Source organism: Vigna angularis, chromosome 10 (assembly GCF_016808095.1).
Source record: "Vigna angularis cultivar LongXiaoDou No.4 chromosome 10, ASM1680809v1, whole genome shotgun sequence".
Lineage (NCBI taxonomy): Eukaryota > Viridiplantae > Streptophyta > Magnoliopsida > Fabales > Fabaceae > Vigna > Vigna angularis.
In genome coordinates, this window is record NC_068979.1 from 29148008 (window position 1) to 29167774 (window position 19767).

Below are 19767 nucleotides of genomic sequence, written 5' to 3' on the forward strand. Positions count from 1 at the left end.
CACACACATACATAGATGCACACACACACACACACGCACGTTCGCACCAACGCACAGACACACCCACCCACACACACTCACATACACACACGCACACACACACACACACACACATACGCACGCGCATGGAAGACCATACACACACACACCCCCACGGGAATGCACACACACACACACAAGCACGTATGCATACACGTTTGCACACACGCACCTACGCACCCACACACCCATAGACACATACACACAGTCACACAAGCACGCATGCATGCACACACATGCACACCCATGGATCCAAAGAAACACACTCACACACACACAAACGCACGCACATACGCACACACATAAACACGCACGCAGGCACGAACGCGCACACATACACACACACACGGACACGCGCACTGACTCATACGTACAAGTACACACGCACGAACGCAGGCACAACCACACACACACACACTCTTGCACGCGCACATAAACGCGCACACATACACACACAATGCACACACTCACACATATATTGAGACACACTCACACACACGCACACACATACCCGCACACACACGAAAATACACATACACACACAAACACACACACCCACGCAACCACACAAACGCACGAAGAAACGCATGCACATGAAAGTGCACACACTCGCACATACGCACATACACAGACACACGAACGCACAAAGGCATACGCGCGCACGTACGAGCTTACATACCCGCACACACACGAAAACACACTAACACACGCACACACGAACACACACACACACACACACGCACACTCACACACGCACAAGCACACCCACTCTCCCACACAAACACACCCCCGCATACACACAGATGCACACACACACACGCACACAAATATAAACACACACACACACGTACACACATGCACACACACACGCAAACACACACACAGACACGTACACACACATAGGCACACGCACATGTATGCACGCACGCACTTACTCACACACACACACAAGCACGTATGCATACATGTTTGCACGCACGCACCCACACACCCATAGACACACACACTCACACACGCACGCACGCATGCAAACACATGCATACCCATTCACCCAAACAAACACACCCATACACATACAAACACTCGCACATACGAACACACACAAACACGCACGTAGGCATGCACGCACGCACCCACACACCTTCACACCCACACCCCCCCCCCCCCACACACACACGCGCACGGACTCATACACATACACGCATGCACGCAGGCACAGACACACACACACACTCACGCACGCGCACATACACGCACACAATGCACACACACACACACACACACACACACTCACGCACGCACACAATGCACACACACACACACACACTCACACATATATAGACACGCACACACAAGCACACCCACGTCCCCACACACACACACACGCACACACACATAAACACACACACACATTCCGACCAACGCACTGACACACACACACTCCACCCACACACACACGTACACACATGCACACACACACACACATACACACGTACGCACGCGCACGGAAGAGCACGCACACACACACATACACAGGCACACGGGCATGCACGCACGTACTCACGCACTTAGTCACACACACAAACACACACACACACACACATACAAGCACGTATGCATACACGTTTGCACGCATGCGCACGCATGCACCCACACACCCTCACACCCATAGACACACACACTCACACACGCATGCAAACACATGCACACCCATGCACCCAAACAAACACACCCACACACACAAACACACGCATATACGCAAACACACAAATACGCACGCGCACACACACGCACGCACGCACCAACACACCCACACCCCACACACACACATACACACACACGCACACACGCGCGCTGACTCATACACATACACGCACACACGCAGGCACAGACACACACACACACACTCACGCACGCGCACATACACGCGCAGACATACGCACACAATACACACACACACACTCACACATATAGACACACACACGCACACACAAGCAGATACACGTACACACACACACATACACTCACACACGCGCACATACACATGCGCACATACACACGCGCACATACACGCGCACACATAGACACACAATGCACACACACACACACTTACACACATGTAGACACGCACACACACACACACATACACGCACATACACGTACACACACACACTCACACACGCGCACATACATGCGGACACATATGCACACAATGCACAGACATACACACGCACACACTCACACACATATAGACATGCACACACGCACACACACACACGCACATACACACACACATACACGTACACATGCATACACGCATACACACGAATACACTCACACACGCGAACACACACAGACGCACGTACGCATGGGCACACACTCGTGCACGCACGCTCTAATGCACCCACACACCCACATACACATGCACGCACGCACACATGCACTCACACACACACACACACACACGCTTATACACAACTACACAGACACGCACACACACACACACACAGACGCACACACGCGCACACACACACGCGAATGTAGTCGCACACACACGCGCACACACGGACTCCCACGTACACACACACGCACGCAGGCACGCAAGCACGCACACATATACATGCACACACACGCACACAGAAACACGTACATACACACACACATGCAGGCACGCACACACATAGATACACAATCACGCACGCACGCATGCATGCAAGTGCAGGCACCTGCACGCACTGGCACACACACACAAAAACACAATGATCTTTAAGCTTTTCAGAACAATATCCATAACATCCAGAGTTCCTCCAATTCATTTCGTTACTAGCTTCCTTCTAGTTTTCTGAAGTATATGAAGTCTGTATTAAAACAAAGTACTTTGGCCACATATTTTACATATTTTAAGCCACTAGTTCATCACAACCCAAGACTTAACTAGTGATATCACATTCCCAACATTAATAATAACTATTCAGCAATAAATTTCTTTCATTAGATGTAACCAAATTCAGGCCAACATCTTCCCTATGCCATTCAGATCGGATTTTTGTACCTTCAAAATAAGCCTTCCTGTTTAAATCCTCGCCCATTTTCTTTACTTTACTTTGTAGGGTAGGTTTGATGCCTTAGGACCAATTGCCTTATTCTCCTTTGCTCTATTTACTTGATGAGATTTAACAACTTCAGAAGGAATAACTGTAATCGGGAAGGCATCCTTTGTTTTGTACGCAGCTTCAAACATGATACACAGATGGTTTGAAGAATGATGAATTCGTTTTGATCAACATTGAATTCCACTGCCAAAAGGGAAGGTGACATAACTGTTCTGACTCTGAAGGGTTGTAAGGGAATTATCCTGTTCCAAAATGGCATTATCTCTTTGAACAAGTGCTTCATCCCTCTCTTGAATGGCTTCATCTTGAGCAGCCAAGGCATTCTTTTCAGATATTGCAGCCTCCAGTTCAAGCTTTAGAATAACAGCTTGTCTTTCAGCCATAATGGACCTAATCTTCTTATTCATAACTAGTGCATTTGGCTCTTTAACTTGATGCTAGGAACCAATATTCCACTGCAAATGCAAAATCCAATTCAATTAATGAATAAAGTGACCAGTTGTGCAAAGCTGAAAAAAAAAAGATCACAAATTCATGTATTCTATTTACCATGAAATGTGGTCCTCTGTAGTATTCCATCTTATGTATGTCATTTTCATTTTGACGGCAATCCTCCATTTTTCATCCAGAGGATTTTGTAAGAGATGTGGTAGTTGAAGTCAAGAAATCAAGGGATTTAATCAATCAACAATCTCCAGCTGAAAGGAGAATCCTGTTAACAATGAGAAAAGAAAAAGTGTAGCATTAGGTCAATAAGCAAAGAAAATAGAAATCAACGTTCCCAAACATTGTTCGAATACAATCTGAAGAATTTAGCAAACTTAAATGACTTCTAAATAGTTCTTAATTTTATGTTGCACATTACAGACAAAAATACATACAAAGAAACCATTTATTGAACAAAATCTTAGGCGTTAAATGGAGATTCTACCAGTCTACAACAAGAACTGCACTCAACCTTTCCTATTTCCATTTTATCTAACACTTGTGCGACTGAGCAGTGATCTTTAGGCTTGAAGACTCATCCTCAAATAAGTTATCTCAGGAAATACATTTTTGTGTCATAATCATACTAATAATTGTTTTGGATTATGAACCCACCCTGTTTTTAAGTTTATCAAAATTCATCCTTAATTTTTCTTTTTTATCCCCATTCTATATATATTTTAAAAAATTAATATTTCCTTTTTATTATTATTAGTATGATTATGACACAAAAATATATTTTTGTTATTGTGTGACATTAGGGAAGTATGTATAGTGGGTACCATGGATTGCCCCTTTCCTTTTCATGTTTTGTTAGTGGGAAATTTAATAAAAGTAAAAGGATTAGTCCACAAGCCAATATTGGCTTACAGGGTTACATATCTAACCTGGATTCTCACACTCATAATATATAATACCAAACCAGACAGAATATGCGTTTTGACACATTCATCCTTTTCCCACCGAATTAAACAAATCATCGTACGGAAGACCTCTCCACTATTGTTAAATCAATCAATACGCATTCATTAATACTTAAATGTAGACAGTGCTTCACACATTCTTTTCTGAGTAAAAAAATACACACCCACTTCTTATTAGATTTCTCATAATCTCTCAGCTTTGAAAGATCTTTAGAGAAAATTCTATCAACACGTTGTTATTCATATAAGCTAACGCACAAAGTAGATATGGTTTGCTCTCTTCAAAGTGATTTTTTATTTTTCTTAAGTTGAGTATGGTTGAGTTGCCATTTCCGGAGATAGATATTCAGAGAAAATTTAGTATTAATCAATGAATAATAAATAAATAAATGCATATAAAAGATTATGACATTATTTAAAATTTTAATATAATATTTGTAAATCTTTTCTAATTATATATTATTTGAATCTAGTGTTTGATTTTAACTCATTTGACTATAATAGATTGTTTATTTTACATCGATTAAAAATATAATCACATTAAAATATATATAAATAGAGCGTTAAAAATTCACTTTTAAACATGTATAAAAATTTATTCTAAAAAAAAAAGTGAAAGCCTCGCCATCTATACAGATAAAAGAAGCTTTTTCTTATATTTTTAAAAGGTAACATATAATTTGAGGTGAAAAAAATTGGTTCTTAATAATAAATAATAATTAAAAAATTTTGAACTCATGGTTATAATTTTATATATAATTAAATAAAGATTTCTGAAGTAGTATAAATTACCTGGATTTAAACAAAATGATGAGTATACTTATATTAGTATAAATAATTTTATCACATTGAATATATACATACAAAACACATTCTATCATTTTTATCAATTGTTATAATACAAATTTCAAGTGAAGAACAACATAATAGCTTCAAGTGACAACTAATTAAAATAAATACTAATATGTTGGAGTTATGATTTATGTATTTGATATATCCAATCTTATTCATCAAGATTTGAAGATTGACAAAGATAATGGACATGTTGAAGTGTCTAGGTTGTGTTGTCTTCATTAGAAACTCTTGTAAATCTTTTTTTCTTCATGATTTGATCCTAAATTGTAGTTAGAAAGTTTTTTTAAATGAATTAGAGCTTGGTGATAAACTTTTTAAATGTTATAAATGATAGGAAACAATGATTTTGTACATTACAATCGCGAAGAGAATGACTTGAATAAGTTAGAAAAATATATGAAAGAACATATATCTATGTATATATAACTATTAATTCTAAACACATTAATTTTTGTGTTTATAAGTGAGTTCTAACTATAAATTTTTAACGTTCATTAAAAATATATAATTTACTATTCTTTTCTTGAAAAAATAGGTATAATTAAACATAACTTATGAAGATGGTTGATTTATCACAACTTTTTTTTATAATTTATCTTTTTCAAATTGATTAAAAAATTTCAAATTACGTGACTTAATAATTCTTTTCAATAATTACTCATCTTGTTATGATCTTTCCTCGGAATTGTTTAGAGACAAAAACAAAAACGCATGAGTTTTTACGAGTCAGAAATAGGGATGACAAGGGGTCGGGTCGGGCACGGACAATGCCTACTCGCAATCCGATCCGATAAAAAAAAATTCATCCGCTATCTGACCCATTATTCGTACGGATACCCGCTTAAAAAATATATATGGATATTTTAAAATCCATGGATACCCGTGGATACCTGCAAATACCAGCAAATATTTAAAAAAAAATATATTTTTATAAATTATTAAAATAAAATTACAAAAAATATATAAAATATAATATAAATTTAATTAAATATAAATTAAAAATTATTTTTAATTAGATTTAACCTTATAAAATATAAATTAATGTTAATTTTAATTAAATTTAACTTAATAAAATATAAATAATTTTTTTTTCGGATAACCGATATCCATAGGTACAGATAATATAATACTCGAACCCGACCCGTTTATAAACGGGTATTAAAATACTCGTTACCCGCAACATACGGGTAATAAATATTTGTAAATGCCAACTATCATCGTGGATTTTATCCGCGAATATCCACGGACGCGAAATGTTTTACCATCCCTGATTAGAAAACTTATGAAGAAAGCAAGGGGAGAATGAAATCGAAAACAATTGTTAAGGAAAAACCAGCATTTTCTAAAATTGAAGAGGGTAGACGTCATGATAAGGTGGGATTGATGTCATGGTGAACACAACCAAAAGGGTCTCTTCTTCATAGTGGTGGTGCAGCTATCATCAAATGTTTGAATATAAGGTTCTTTGAAAACTAAAATCTATACATAAAACAAAAAGAAAATACATCTGTGGAGGGAATATTACAGAAACATCGAAAATAAAAATAAAAAAGGCAGCAATGGGACCAAAACATACATGCCTGTACCTGTGACCACAATGTGCCCTAAAAAAACAACCCACTCTCTCTCTAACCTTTGCTCATGCCTCACGACAAAAGGTATACCACATCTTAAAGAGAACTTAAAAGCCTTCCATCATGAAGTATGTTAAATGGACGTGCATGAAAAAAAACAAAAACTTCTTTGGAGTTACGACGAAACCGTGTCATAGCATTTTTATAAATTCTTCTTGATTTATTTTAATAAATTTGAAAGATAGTTTAATAAATGAATTGCCATGTAGTAAAAGCTTATTAGAGTTATAAGTGTAGATGTTCGTGTATTGAGTTCTTTATAGAATGTAATGTTTCGTCGTTATTGTCAAAAATGCCACCGCTAATATCTTTCAATGAATTGGTTGTAGTAAAAATTTGTTTCTCTTTCTCTTTCTAAAATTCTTTTAATCTATTAAGAAGTTAAAAAATTCTTTTCAATACCAAGATTCAAAAATACATGAAAAAAATTACAAGATATAAAAAAAAATCAAATACATAATTTGTTTAAAAAAATACTAATTCAATTCTTTAAAAATTTACATCTAGTTTATCTAACAACCTTAGTTATATTACCTCCAAATCAAAAGTTTACAGATTATTAGATACACCTATGTAATCTCTACTATATACAATGAACCTTGAGATAACTCTCAAGAACAAAAACAAGACCAATGTTTCACAAATCGTTTATACAAATATCACTTAAGCTGTGACAAATTACAAAAGAATGATTAACAGACCAAAATACAAAGTAAAGATAGAAAAAATATGTCACCTGATATGAAGATTTTACACTTAAAACCTATGTTAAGCAATAACCCTTTAAAACACCTCATGAAATCACAAGTAGTACTTTAGAAAGGAGGAGTTTGAATAATGTTTAAAACTTTTTCACAAAAAAAAGAGAGTTATAAACTATTTGCATGGATTAGACAATCTGCAAATAGTATTGAACATTTAAGGATCTTAAGAAGCATTCAAAAAGCCTTTAAAAATAATAACAAGAAAAAAGATTTATTTTTATACTGGTTCACTAACTTTGAGAAAATTACACAACTTTAATTACTCATGATTTTACACTAGTTCAACAAACTAGATGAGTTTCATCAACTTACTATATTGTTTAACTCGACTGAGTTAAACAACCAAGTATTTTAAATTACTTCTCATTCTACAAAAACAACAAAGTGTTTTTTATGAAAAACAAGTATAGATAATAATTTCGTACAAAGGATATGTTTGTAATACAAAGAATATTTGAAAAGGTGTAACAAAGATTTTCTTTTCAAAGAAAGCTTTAAATGATGCAAGCGAAAGAGAGTTTTGATAGCGTAAGAGCAATAATGATCATTGATTCTTCTTTCTTCTCTTCATGTGATCCTATAAATAGGCTTTTTTGAAAAAGATTTGTTACTCAGAACACTAACTTTCATGTAGGTGTATAGCCCTTTTGATAAGAGATCATATGTTATGTTGCTTTTCCAAAAACAATTGTGTTGCTTGTACATATACGATATTAGACAAAATGCATTGATGAAACATTCACATAATGTCTTAACATGACTTGAAGAAATAATCCAGATCATAATGAAAAATGAAGGATACGCCGTTAACCGTCCTCCACTATTTAAGGGAGAATTGTTTAAGCACTAAAAGCAAACAACGATCATTTTCTTTGAATCATGTCATCTTGGCATGTGAGACATAACCTCGTTAGCAATTTAAACGACATCAGTACAAAAAGACTAAATTGAATAATTTTTACAAAAGGATGAACCACTTTAAACATTTAAAAAAAAAGTGAGGATTATTTTGAACAAAACTAACTAATATAGAGACCAAAATAGGTTTTAAGCTTTTTAATTTAGTTGTATTTTCGTATATGGTTCATAATTGAAGATCAAAGGGAAAATCAAAGGGAAAACAATGACCGGAAAACTTGTTTTGAAGAATAAAGCTATTATTATAATAAATAATTTTTTGTAATTGTATAAAAGAAATGAAAGCAAAATAGTCTATGTTTGTTGGTGGTGTAAATATATCATTTCAGTCTAAACCACAGCACCAACTCCTTAACATTGAATAGGGAAACGTAAGTGTGTAGCCTTTAATGATTTACATTTTACTTTTACTTCTGATGGCCAAACTGCTTATGGGAACCGTGTAATTTGCTTGCAGACTTTGCCGGTGACGGTATGAGACTTGCCTTTTAAGCCTGGGCTAATAAATTACCATGCTTACTTTTCTTACCATAATAAAAGTCCTACTAAAAAGATAACCAAAACCATATTATGTAATCCTCTTTTGGACCAACCAGGGAGAAGCACAACAACAGCTACTGGTACAACATAAGGTAAACAGTAAGTATATTTAGAAGAGAAGAAGAAAAGGTGTGAAACTAGAGAGACAAAAAATAAATTAAACTAGAAAAGAAAAGTTAAGAGAGACAAAAACAAAAGAAAGCTAACACTACAATAGTATGCTATATATTTATAGCTAGATAGATACGGAGTTTCGAAAACTGTGCCACTTGTCAAAAGTAATTGGAAACATCTATTATTTCCTTGTGTGTGTGGCCTTTTCAAGTTGTAACATTTTATAACTATTCTTTTCATAAGAATTTTAGATCATCTTTTGGCACTTTCCAATAAACAAAAATGTCATTACATTATTATAAATCCACATTAATTGCCATCCTTTAACTTTGAGTCATCAACGTCATGGTGGTGACTATGGATAAATTAAAATACAAAGACAAGAAGTTGCCAAGAAATTAAAGTCACGTATTTTTTATTGTTTATTCTAAGAGAATATGCATTTTGCATCAGATTTGATATATATATATATATATATATATATATATATATATATATATATATATATATATATATATATATATATATATTTCATATCTACTTTTGCGCATAACAACAAACATGGAAAGGTATGCGTCCATTTTCCATATTTCTAGAATAACGATTTCTTTGTTCGTTTTCTTGAGAAGGAAAAAATTACTACAGAAGATGGCACGGTGGTGAATGGTTTTGCAAGTTGATGATTACCAAGTTGAAGGGTCAAGACTGAGACCAATAAAACGAATAATTTCAACTTAGTTGATGTTCATAAATGATGACTTGCTATGATTATAATGGAAAGACAAAACCCTGATGATCCTAAGCTCAATTTAGATTAAACTTGAAGTTTGGGTAACCGATGTTGAAGAAACATATTACTGCATGCCCACGTAAAATGAAGGTAATGCTGATCCACTATCTCCTATTGCAAGTTTCCACATCAAAAGGTGAAAGAAATTTCAAGCATTAACCTATAAGCTGTACTTTATTTTATGTTCATGTGTTGTCGTTTACTCGTGGACCACCTCCACTGCACTACTAGAAAAATATAGATCATGTATATGAACAAGTTCGCCATAACCCCCCAAAAGGATAGGGTAATGAGAACCACACATATAAATATGCATAAACATACACACTACACAGCTAGTTTCAACTGAAACCAAGACACTTATTAGGAGAAGCAAGGAGAGAGAAGAGAGGGGGAAGAGTGTGTTCCAAGACACAATGATTACATGGTGTTGGGGAAGCAGAAAGGGTGGCGTGGACATAGTCACATAGCTAAGAGTATGGAAGAACGTGGGGCTTGACCATGGAATCGCCAAAAGGGAAAGTGCAAAGTATAAAAATGACCCCCCAAAAGAGGGAAAATGAAGTAAAACAAAAAACAAAATGGAGAAATATATATATATATATACACTATAAAATTGTACTACTAACCCAAAATTAAAAAAATGAAAAAGAGAGAAAAGGTTAAGCTAAGCTTTTTTATCATGATGATAACTGTTCAGCCTTTCTGGTCCTTGGTCGGTCGACAATCTTTGTTGTGTTCACTCTGTTGTTCTTGCTTGTGTTTCCCATCTCTTTCTCTCTCTTACACATAGTGCAATTATACACTTTGAACCAATCGGAAGCAACGAAAAATTAGTGTTACTTTATGAGATTATACTATATATTTTATGGCTGTAAAACATTATATATTGTAGTTTTTGCTGTGTTAGAAAGATGCCACTCCACAGACAGCCCTGAAAGCTACATGGAATGATATAGATAAAGTTAATGCCGTAGGAAGAAAGGAAAGGGGACTAGCAGTAGTCAAACAGGCTCTATACATTTTAGAGTGCAGAGAGAAAAAGAGAGAGCAAAGACCAAACATAAGTCCAAAAAGACACCAACACAAAATAAAGGAAAGCTCTATTGGTGGTAAAGGATAAAAGGGATCATTAACATACCCTTGTGGCAGAAGTATAAACTTACCAAGTGAAAGAGATTTGATAGAGGGAGAGAACAAAAGGAAACATAGAAAGAAACTGATTGATCGATAGAATTACAAGACCGAACTAGAAGAGAACACAGTCAGTCATTCTGCATCAAAGGGATTAAGGTTTGTGTCTTTTTATAGTTTGATTAGTTCTCTCTTGCTCTTTCTCCTTGTCAATGTCCATGTCATTTTTATTCCTTGAGGAAATGAAAAAAATATGAAATATTCTTCTCGATACCCTTTTATCTTTCAGCTCTTGCTCCCTTTTTTCTAGTATTAGACAAAACAGAAAATACCTTAACCTTTCTGACTTTTGAACCCTTAAATCTTCTTCTGTTCACTCCATCACATATAAAGCTTTGGAGTTTGGATTCACATCAGAGGGAGATGAAAAAGGAATTAGATGATCAAGGACAGTGTTCCTCTCAACCAATCAACAACAATAACAACAACAATATTCAAAGCTACCAAGAACACCTTCTCCTTCAACAACAGATGCATCAGCATCAGCATCAGCAGCAGCAGCAAAATAGTGACAACATCTTCGGGGGTTCAAGAGGGTTAATGTTCCCTGAAGTTACTCCAATCATGCAACCATGGTCCATGCCTCCGGTTCACTCATTCAACCCGGGTCCGGTTCACTACAACCATATTAACACCAACCCTGTCAGAGACCATCATGACCAAACGTTTATAGTCCCTCCCACACCTTCACCCTATGCGAGCTTCTTCAGCAGAAGGGTCCCTTCTCTACAATTTGCATACGAGAGTCCTTCTTCTGATCTCCACCATCTAAGGATCATATCTGACACCCTCGGACCTATGGTTCAACCCGGTTCAGCACCCTTTGGACTCCAAGCCGAGTTGGGAAAAATGACTGCTCAAGAAATCATGGAGGCTAAGGCTCTTGCTGCATCAAAGAGTCACAGTGAAGCAGAAAGAAGACGTAGAGAGAGAATCAACAACCATCTTGCCAAGCTTCGGAGTTTATTGCCCAACACTACAAAAGTAAGTATATTCAATACAAGATCTTCAATACTATTAATTACTAAACCATTTTTAACTAATATAATTCTATAATAGTTATTATAAAATAACGAGTTTAACATATATATAATGTGATTGTTTGACTTTGCAAGACCTTTCACACATCATGCATAAACTATTTGTTCGTATGTCTCTCAATAAAACACATGCATGAAATTGTAACCGAACCCAGATTTTCAAATATTATTGCTGTTTTTTGATTAATAGAGTCATTCCTAACTAAAAACGTCATCATGTCATTTCTAATTTAAAAGGACAACAAAACTGACAAAACCTCGTATGAAATCACCTAACATGCCTTCCTTATCAGAGACCTGAGAGTATATAATAGGAGAATTTTCAACATGGTGCATGTTTTTAACCAAAATGGCATATAAAAAATAGGGTGCATGCAAAAGGTCTTGTTTGTTTCTCTTACTAACCTGCGTTCTTTGGCTTTCCATGCTCTTATTTTGTTTAAAGGAAGAGCGATAGCAACATTTTCATACATACTTACATGAGATAACAGATTTTAATTAACAAAAGACATGTTTGAAAGAACAAGCATGACATATATGTTTAGTGTTTTTAGCTTACTTGTTTTGGTATGACTGTGTGTGTGGAAGTTTCAGACGAGTTTAATAGTAAAAAGGGTGATTAAAGATGACAGAAAGGTATTAGTGTTAAGGTAGGTTGTTGATGCAATAAAGAGGAACCAAGCAGCAGTTGAAAAAGCTACAATGGAAATTTCTTGCCGGATATTGTCATCGGTCAAACTCAGCTCGATAATGAAAAAGAAATAAAGGCAGAGAGACAAAGTAGCACCCTTTTCAGGCACACACACATGCACCCACTCACTATTCTATATACCTATCTATCTCATCTCATCTTTCTCTCTATCTACACATGCTGCATGCCACTTCCACCATTCAAAATACCCCCATTACTTCCATTTCATAATCATCAAGCTACACCCCTACCTACCTCAACTTCCACACAAACCCCTCAACCTCTTTTCAAACATTGCACAACTTCCAACCTTTGCTATTAATCATGAGAGAATGTTAGCACTGATTACTGTCTTTAAAATATTCATTATTGCTAAAATATGTTACCGATTTGTACTTTACCATAACCACAAATATTTATCTATACACTTTAACTGTGATTTTTAAGGATAAAAAACCATTTATTTACTGCTGTTTATCAACAAATTAGTTTTATTCTCTTATTCACTGATCATTACCCAGTAAAGTAGTTGTTAGTGAGCCTCTAATGTATTAGTCTGTTAGAAAAGTTCATTATGTCACTAATATTTCACAATTTACCCTGAAAGAAAAGATGTTTGCTTTGTGCAGTTCAATCTTATATATAAAAAAGTTGTCTTGACAAGTTTTGATTATGTTGTTGCAGACAGATAAAGCTTCGCTGCTAGCAGAAGTGATTCAGCACGTGAAGGAGCTGAAGCGGCAAACCTCTCTGATAGCAGAAAGCAGTGCAGTGCCAACCGAGGCAGACGAGTTGACAGTAGATGCAGCAGACGAAGATGGAAAGTTTGTGATCAAAGCCTCACTGTGCTGTGAAGATAGATCAGATCTCTTACCCGACCTCGTAAAAACGTTGAAGGCCTTGAAGCTGAGAACCCTCAAGGCTGAGATCACATCGCTTGGTGGGCGTGTGAAGAACGTGTTGGTCATTGCTGGTGACGAAGAAAGTTCAAACACCAATGGAGAACAAAGCATTCAGCAGCAACAACAACAATACTGTATTACCTCAATACAAGAAGCACTGAAGGCAGTGATGGAGAAGAGTGGTGGTGGAGATGAATCAGCTTCTGGGATTGTTAAGCGCCAAAGGACTAATAATACCAATTTTCTTGAACAAAGATCTTTGTAATTGTTCCGAGGTAACACTAACACAACACTTTTTGTTGCTAAGGTTTTGATGTCAAAAGATGTTGTTGTATGTGAAAAAACAAAAGGATTATCATGAATACTCTAATTCTTTAATCCTACAATAGGATCTTCTCCTATTTTAGGGTCAAAATAGTTTATAAATTTTTTCTTTCCAACATGAAATTTTAAAAAAAAAACAGTAAAATTAATTAAATAAAGACTTATAATATATATTTTGATTGTCTGGCTTAAATATCTATATAGTATTATATTTTTTGATGTTATTCTGCATGGTCATGATGAAGTGATGAGGTAATGGTATAATGTGGTTTTGTACATGTACTTGTTTGCTTGTGCTGAATCCAAAGAGAGACAAAAGGGGTGGAGTTGGTTAAGGAAAGGAGCAGAGAGGATCTTTTTCGTGGGAACAGAAACCTTATATTGAATCCTAACATGGAAAATGATGCATTGATTGCTCTGTAAGAAGAAAATGAAAATGGCATCTGCATTAAATTCAAACATACACACACTATGTCTGGTGCAGCAACTGGTAGGAGCTGTCATTGTTTTGTTATGAAGTATATGTTTAGTATGTTTGTTTGTTTTATTGTCTTCACTCTCTGTATTCAGAAAGAGGAGAGAGCGTAGCCTTGCATCTCATCATGACTTTCAAGGAGCACATCACCAAATTTTTTATATGATGAATTATACACATCAACTTTTATATACATATAACTTCATTTCATTTTTGTTTTTATAAATTGTATAAATGAAAATAAATAATATATTATTTTTTAAATTTAGTAAAATATTAGTTATTTCATTAAATTTTATAGTATAAATAATATAATAGTATAAAGCTACAATTTATAGATTAAATCCACAACTTATTAAATGTTTAATGTTTAAAAGTTATGTTAATATGATTAAGTTATTTTATATGGTCTAATAGAAATACATATATTTACTACCTTCTTTTGTAATAAAGGATTAATTATTATAATAACTCAATAAAAAAATTATTTTTACAATTATGAAAACCTTCTTAACAAAAGAAGTTATATAATAAATTAATTTTTATAATTTTGTTGTAAGTAATTTTTTCTATAATGAAATGAAGTTAATTGAGTTTAAAAAAGAAAATAATAAAAACAAATATGTATATAAAAAAGAAATTACAAAATTGTAAACAATTATGGTCACATGCGTACACACACATATAGAGAGAGAGAAATTAAAGTGATATTATTGTTAATTAATGATTTTATTATTATCCAGCAGTTTTATTTATATTAAAAAAAATTATTATTTTTATTAAATTTAATCAATTTTTATGCATAAATTATTTTAATTTCGTACCTCCTCTTTTAATTCTTTTATCAGTATCAATCACACTAAATCCAAAATTCTGTGGAGCAACTATTGGAAAACTAAAACTATTTCAACTAAAAACATTAAAATAAAAAAGTTGTATACTCATATTTTAACTAATTTATTTTTAAAAAAATGATAAACATGGATCTTGATTTGTAATTGTAGAATTCTATCATTCTATAGTAGTTATACTTCAATATCTGATCTCTATAATTTGAGAGAATTTGATTATAGTTAATGAAAGCTATTGGACAGAATTTTTGAATCAAATGTTAAATATTAGACTCGAACAATTTCATAATATTTGGTTGGTACCTTGATTAGGTTTAGTATAATTTTATATGCTCTTAATTACAAAATATAAGTTACACAAATGATAGTGATCTAAGATTAGAAGAGATGTATTTTATTACAATGAAAAAAATTAGACATTAAAATTTTCTTTATACTCTATTTAATTTTTGTTAAGAAGGAAATTTTAATTTCATGGCAAACAATTGATAGATATCATTTTCTAATATTTTTATTTAGAAAAATTTAACACGGTAAGATTGACTTTGCAATAATCAATCAATATATAACTTTACATTAAAGGAATTTAATTTTTTGAAGAAATGTTGGAATGATAAACATTTTAGGAGATACGTATCTCTTTTAGAAATTTTATGGCTTTCGATTATCAAATGGGAGATATATATCACATATGCTTAAAATAATTTCATCTTGGATCTAAGTTTTAGAGTGTATATTAATAAGTTAACAATCTATTAGAATTGAATCCATAAGGTTAGAAAATCTTTTTGATTATTAACTCATAACTAGCATTCATAACTAGCATTCGTTGTATATACTCGGTTTAAAAGCAGTCCAATATCTTTAGCCTAAAAGCTGGTTACGTACGTACCCAAATAATGGAAGGCTCATTATAATAACCTGAAATATTGGGAAGACATAAAATTATAATTTATTTATCAGATATTATTCGCAAATATATTAATACTGATTTAAAATGTCTATAAATAAATTATTATCTTATTCAATACTAATATCATTTTAAATTTTTACATTATTCATCTATTCTTGCTCACACGTAAAAGAGTTTTTATAAGTGGAATTTCCCTTCGCTTACATAGATGAGACCAAGCTTCGTCTTGCCTCAAAGAATCAAACATTGGAAATATTTCATCTACACTAGTGTTAGTACTCTTAAAATGGGTTACTTGGTCCATTTTGGACCGGTGTACCACAGTTTGGTCACTTAGTGAGCTAACCCAACCCGACTCATTTATTAGCAAGCCAAAAAAATTTGAACCCAACTCGGCACACCATGGGTTGATGGGTTAAACAAATTTGCTGACTGACTCACTTAATTACAAGTTTTTTTTTAAATTAAAAAAAATTATAATTTTTTTGTAATTCAAATTTAAATAATTTTATTCTAAAATGATGTTAAACGTGCAAGACAATTCAAAATAAAAAAATTTAAAATATGTAAGGTCTCGAAAATTTAAACCACCTCCACCTGTCAAATCACGTCATTAATGCTCTAAAATCCTTCCCTGAAATTTTATTAAGAAACGCACCACACCCTCTCGTTCTGAGCACCATTTAATGCACCCTTGCCACACGTGCAGTACCATTAAAACGCACTCACACTTATTCTGCATGCAGCTGCCAAGTGTCACTTTGGAACATTCGAAAACGTTAGTGGAATCCAAGTGGCAGCAGGTGAATGGACGTTCGTCCTACGTGGGGAGAGAAATTACTTTTCTGAAAAACACTCTCCCACTTCTCTGCATGCTTCGTCTTCTTCCCTAAACTCTTGATTTCCAAATTCTCTACCTTCTCTCTAGAACCTCCATCTTCTCTCTACCATAACTTACTATCTTCTTCTCCGATCAACTTTCAGAAACCGTAGGAGCGTTCTCTGAGCCGTGAGCTTCAATCTGAACCGAACAGATCCAAGTTCTGTAACCGGTAAGTCGCTCGACTCTGGACGCTAATTCCTGGGTTACATGCAAGGGTATAAACTGAGTTCTCTGAGTTTCTTTGTTTAGATTTAGTTGAAGAGCGTAAGAAAATCGTTGGGGTTAGAAAGCCATATTTGAACGAGACCAAGTCATACTATTAGGAGTACACTGCTATCCAGGTAAGGGAAGCTTGTTAAATTTAATTCTTGAGTTATACTGTGATGCATGACTGTTCTGTGAGTTATACTGTGTCGGATGCATGTTCTGTGAATTTTATTGAGTATGATCTATGGTATCAGATTTTACTATATGATTTTGTTGATGAGATAATGTACGAAAAGTATGGATTGTGCTATGATAATGAACGATCGTTATCGAAACGGTCTTTGACAGATCGGTACTCTCAGTAACTCCTTTGAAATAGTTGAACTCTTTCATTTGGGAAGAGTTCTGGTTGAGGATGAGTTGTGTCGATCCATCTGTGTCGACCTACCGTGTCGATCACCCTTGTTACTACAGATCATCCATCTGTGTCGACCTACCGTGTCGATCACCCTTGTTACTACAGATCATCCATCTGTGTCGACCTACCGTGTCGATCACCCTTGTTACTACAGATCATCCATCTGCGTCGACCTACTATGTCGAGCACCCTTGTTACTATAGATCATCCATCTGTGTCGACTTACCGTGTCGAGCACCCTTGTTACTACAAATCATCCATTTGTGTCGACCAACCGTGTCGAGTACCCTTGTTAATACAGGTCGTCCATCTATTTGGTAGTCGGTTCTATTCTGTTTTGGAACGGAGTAAATTCTTCGGTCTTGTTCTCCACGTTTGTCCTCATTGTAAAGAGGGCTGAATGTTTGTGATTTTATGTACTTGGACTGAAAGACAAAAATGAAAATAAAGGTGAAAGATTATAAATGATGAACAGTATATGAGATGAAACTATGATTATGAAATTTGAACGAGCGTTCCAAGGAGGAACGTCTCTATGATTTGAATATGAGAAGTTGTGTAGTATGACCATGGTAAATTTACTGATGGCAGTTCATCCTGATATTCCGTGAGTGCTCGTCCTCAAGTAGAGGGGAGTAGGTCATGTGTGGGAATGGCAGGAGGTCCTAGTCCTATTGAGTACTTTGGACTGATAGGACTAACCTCGGGTGACAGCTGTTGAATGTTTACAGTTATCACATCACCCGGGTGCATGAACGCCTGTAGGTACATGGATTCATATAGTCCGGACGGTCTGTCTTATGAGAGTTTGAGCTGATTTTATGTGTTGTAATCTTTTATGAATATGAAAATGCTATGTGTATGAATGACTTGTGAATTAAATTCAATAAGCTTACCCTGTGTTATTTCCTTGTGTTGTCGTTCGTCCATGAACGTTCGTCTTGTCTATGCAATGATCATCCGTGTGGATGTGAGCAGACGGAGAGGCGTTGCTGGAAGAAACACTGGAAGAAGAAAATTTGGAGGACGCCAATCTGGTCGAAGTAGAGGTTAAAGCCGAGCCCTAGAGCGCTTGTTAAGTTGTAGTTTTTATCTTTGCTGTTAGCTTTTGGACGTTCGGTTAAAGTTTGTAAAACCGTTCGTCTCTAAACTTTGAAATACTACTGTATGGTATTTTTATCTCTGTACGTAAGCACGTTCGGATTTTGGAATTTTATCTTTAGTGTAAAACTGCATGTTTTAACTATTAATTGTAATTAATTCTAATTTATGCTAATTACTATATCTTGGGATGTTACAGCATACAACTTAAATATAATCCAAAAGCAACCCAAAAAGCGAATAAATAAGTTTATGAAAATTTTTGTGTGACTTATCCATTTATAAGATTAGAGTCTTGAATGGATAAATTTTTAATATTTGGCTCTCTTGAAACATATTTTTCTCTATTCCTATTTACAATACAATAAAAAAATGTTAACTAATAATATTGAAACAGAAAATAATAAATAATTAAATTAAACTAGGTGGGTTGGTGAGCCAACTCGGCTCACCCCTCACCACGGGTTCAACTCGGGTGAGCCGGTTTGAAAATTGACCCGTATAAAAAAATTTCATTTTTTTCAAACCCAATCTAGCTTGAACCCATGGTGGGCCAGGTTGGCCTGCAGGTTCTAACCCATTTTGACAACAC

General features: G+C 34.8%; 1 protein-coding gene and 1 pseudogene across 2 annotated transcripts; one reads left to right on the forward strand and one right to left on the reverse strand.

Annotated features, from left to right (window-relative positions):
* Positions 1–2996: 2996 nt before the first annotated feature.
* LOC108335016 (protein BASIC PENTACYSTEINE4-like) lies at positions 2997–3791 on the reverse strand (annotated as a pseudogene).
* A 7325-nt stretch (positions 3792–11116) lies between these two features.
* Positions 11117–14941, forward strand: LOC108335476 (transcription factor bHLH30). Of its 2 annotated transcripts, XM_017571495.2 has the most exons (4): positions 11117–11469; positions 11704–12354; positions 13786–14278; positions 14636–14941. In XM_017571495.2, exons 2-3 carry the CDS (start codon positions 11734–11736, stop codon positions 14266–14268), a joined length of 1104 nt encoding a protein of 367 aa, XP_017426984.2. In that variant the 5' UTR covers positions 11117–11469; positions 11704–11733; the 3' UTR covers positions 14269–14278; positions 14636–14941. The 2 variants fall into 2 exon arrangements, with proteins under 2 accessions (XP_017426984.2, XP_052725632.1); XM_052869672.1 differs by lacking the exon at positions 14636–14941 and having other exon boundaries at positions 13786–14402.
* Positions 14942–19767: the final 4826 nt, after the last annotated feature.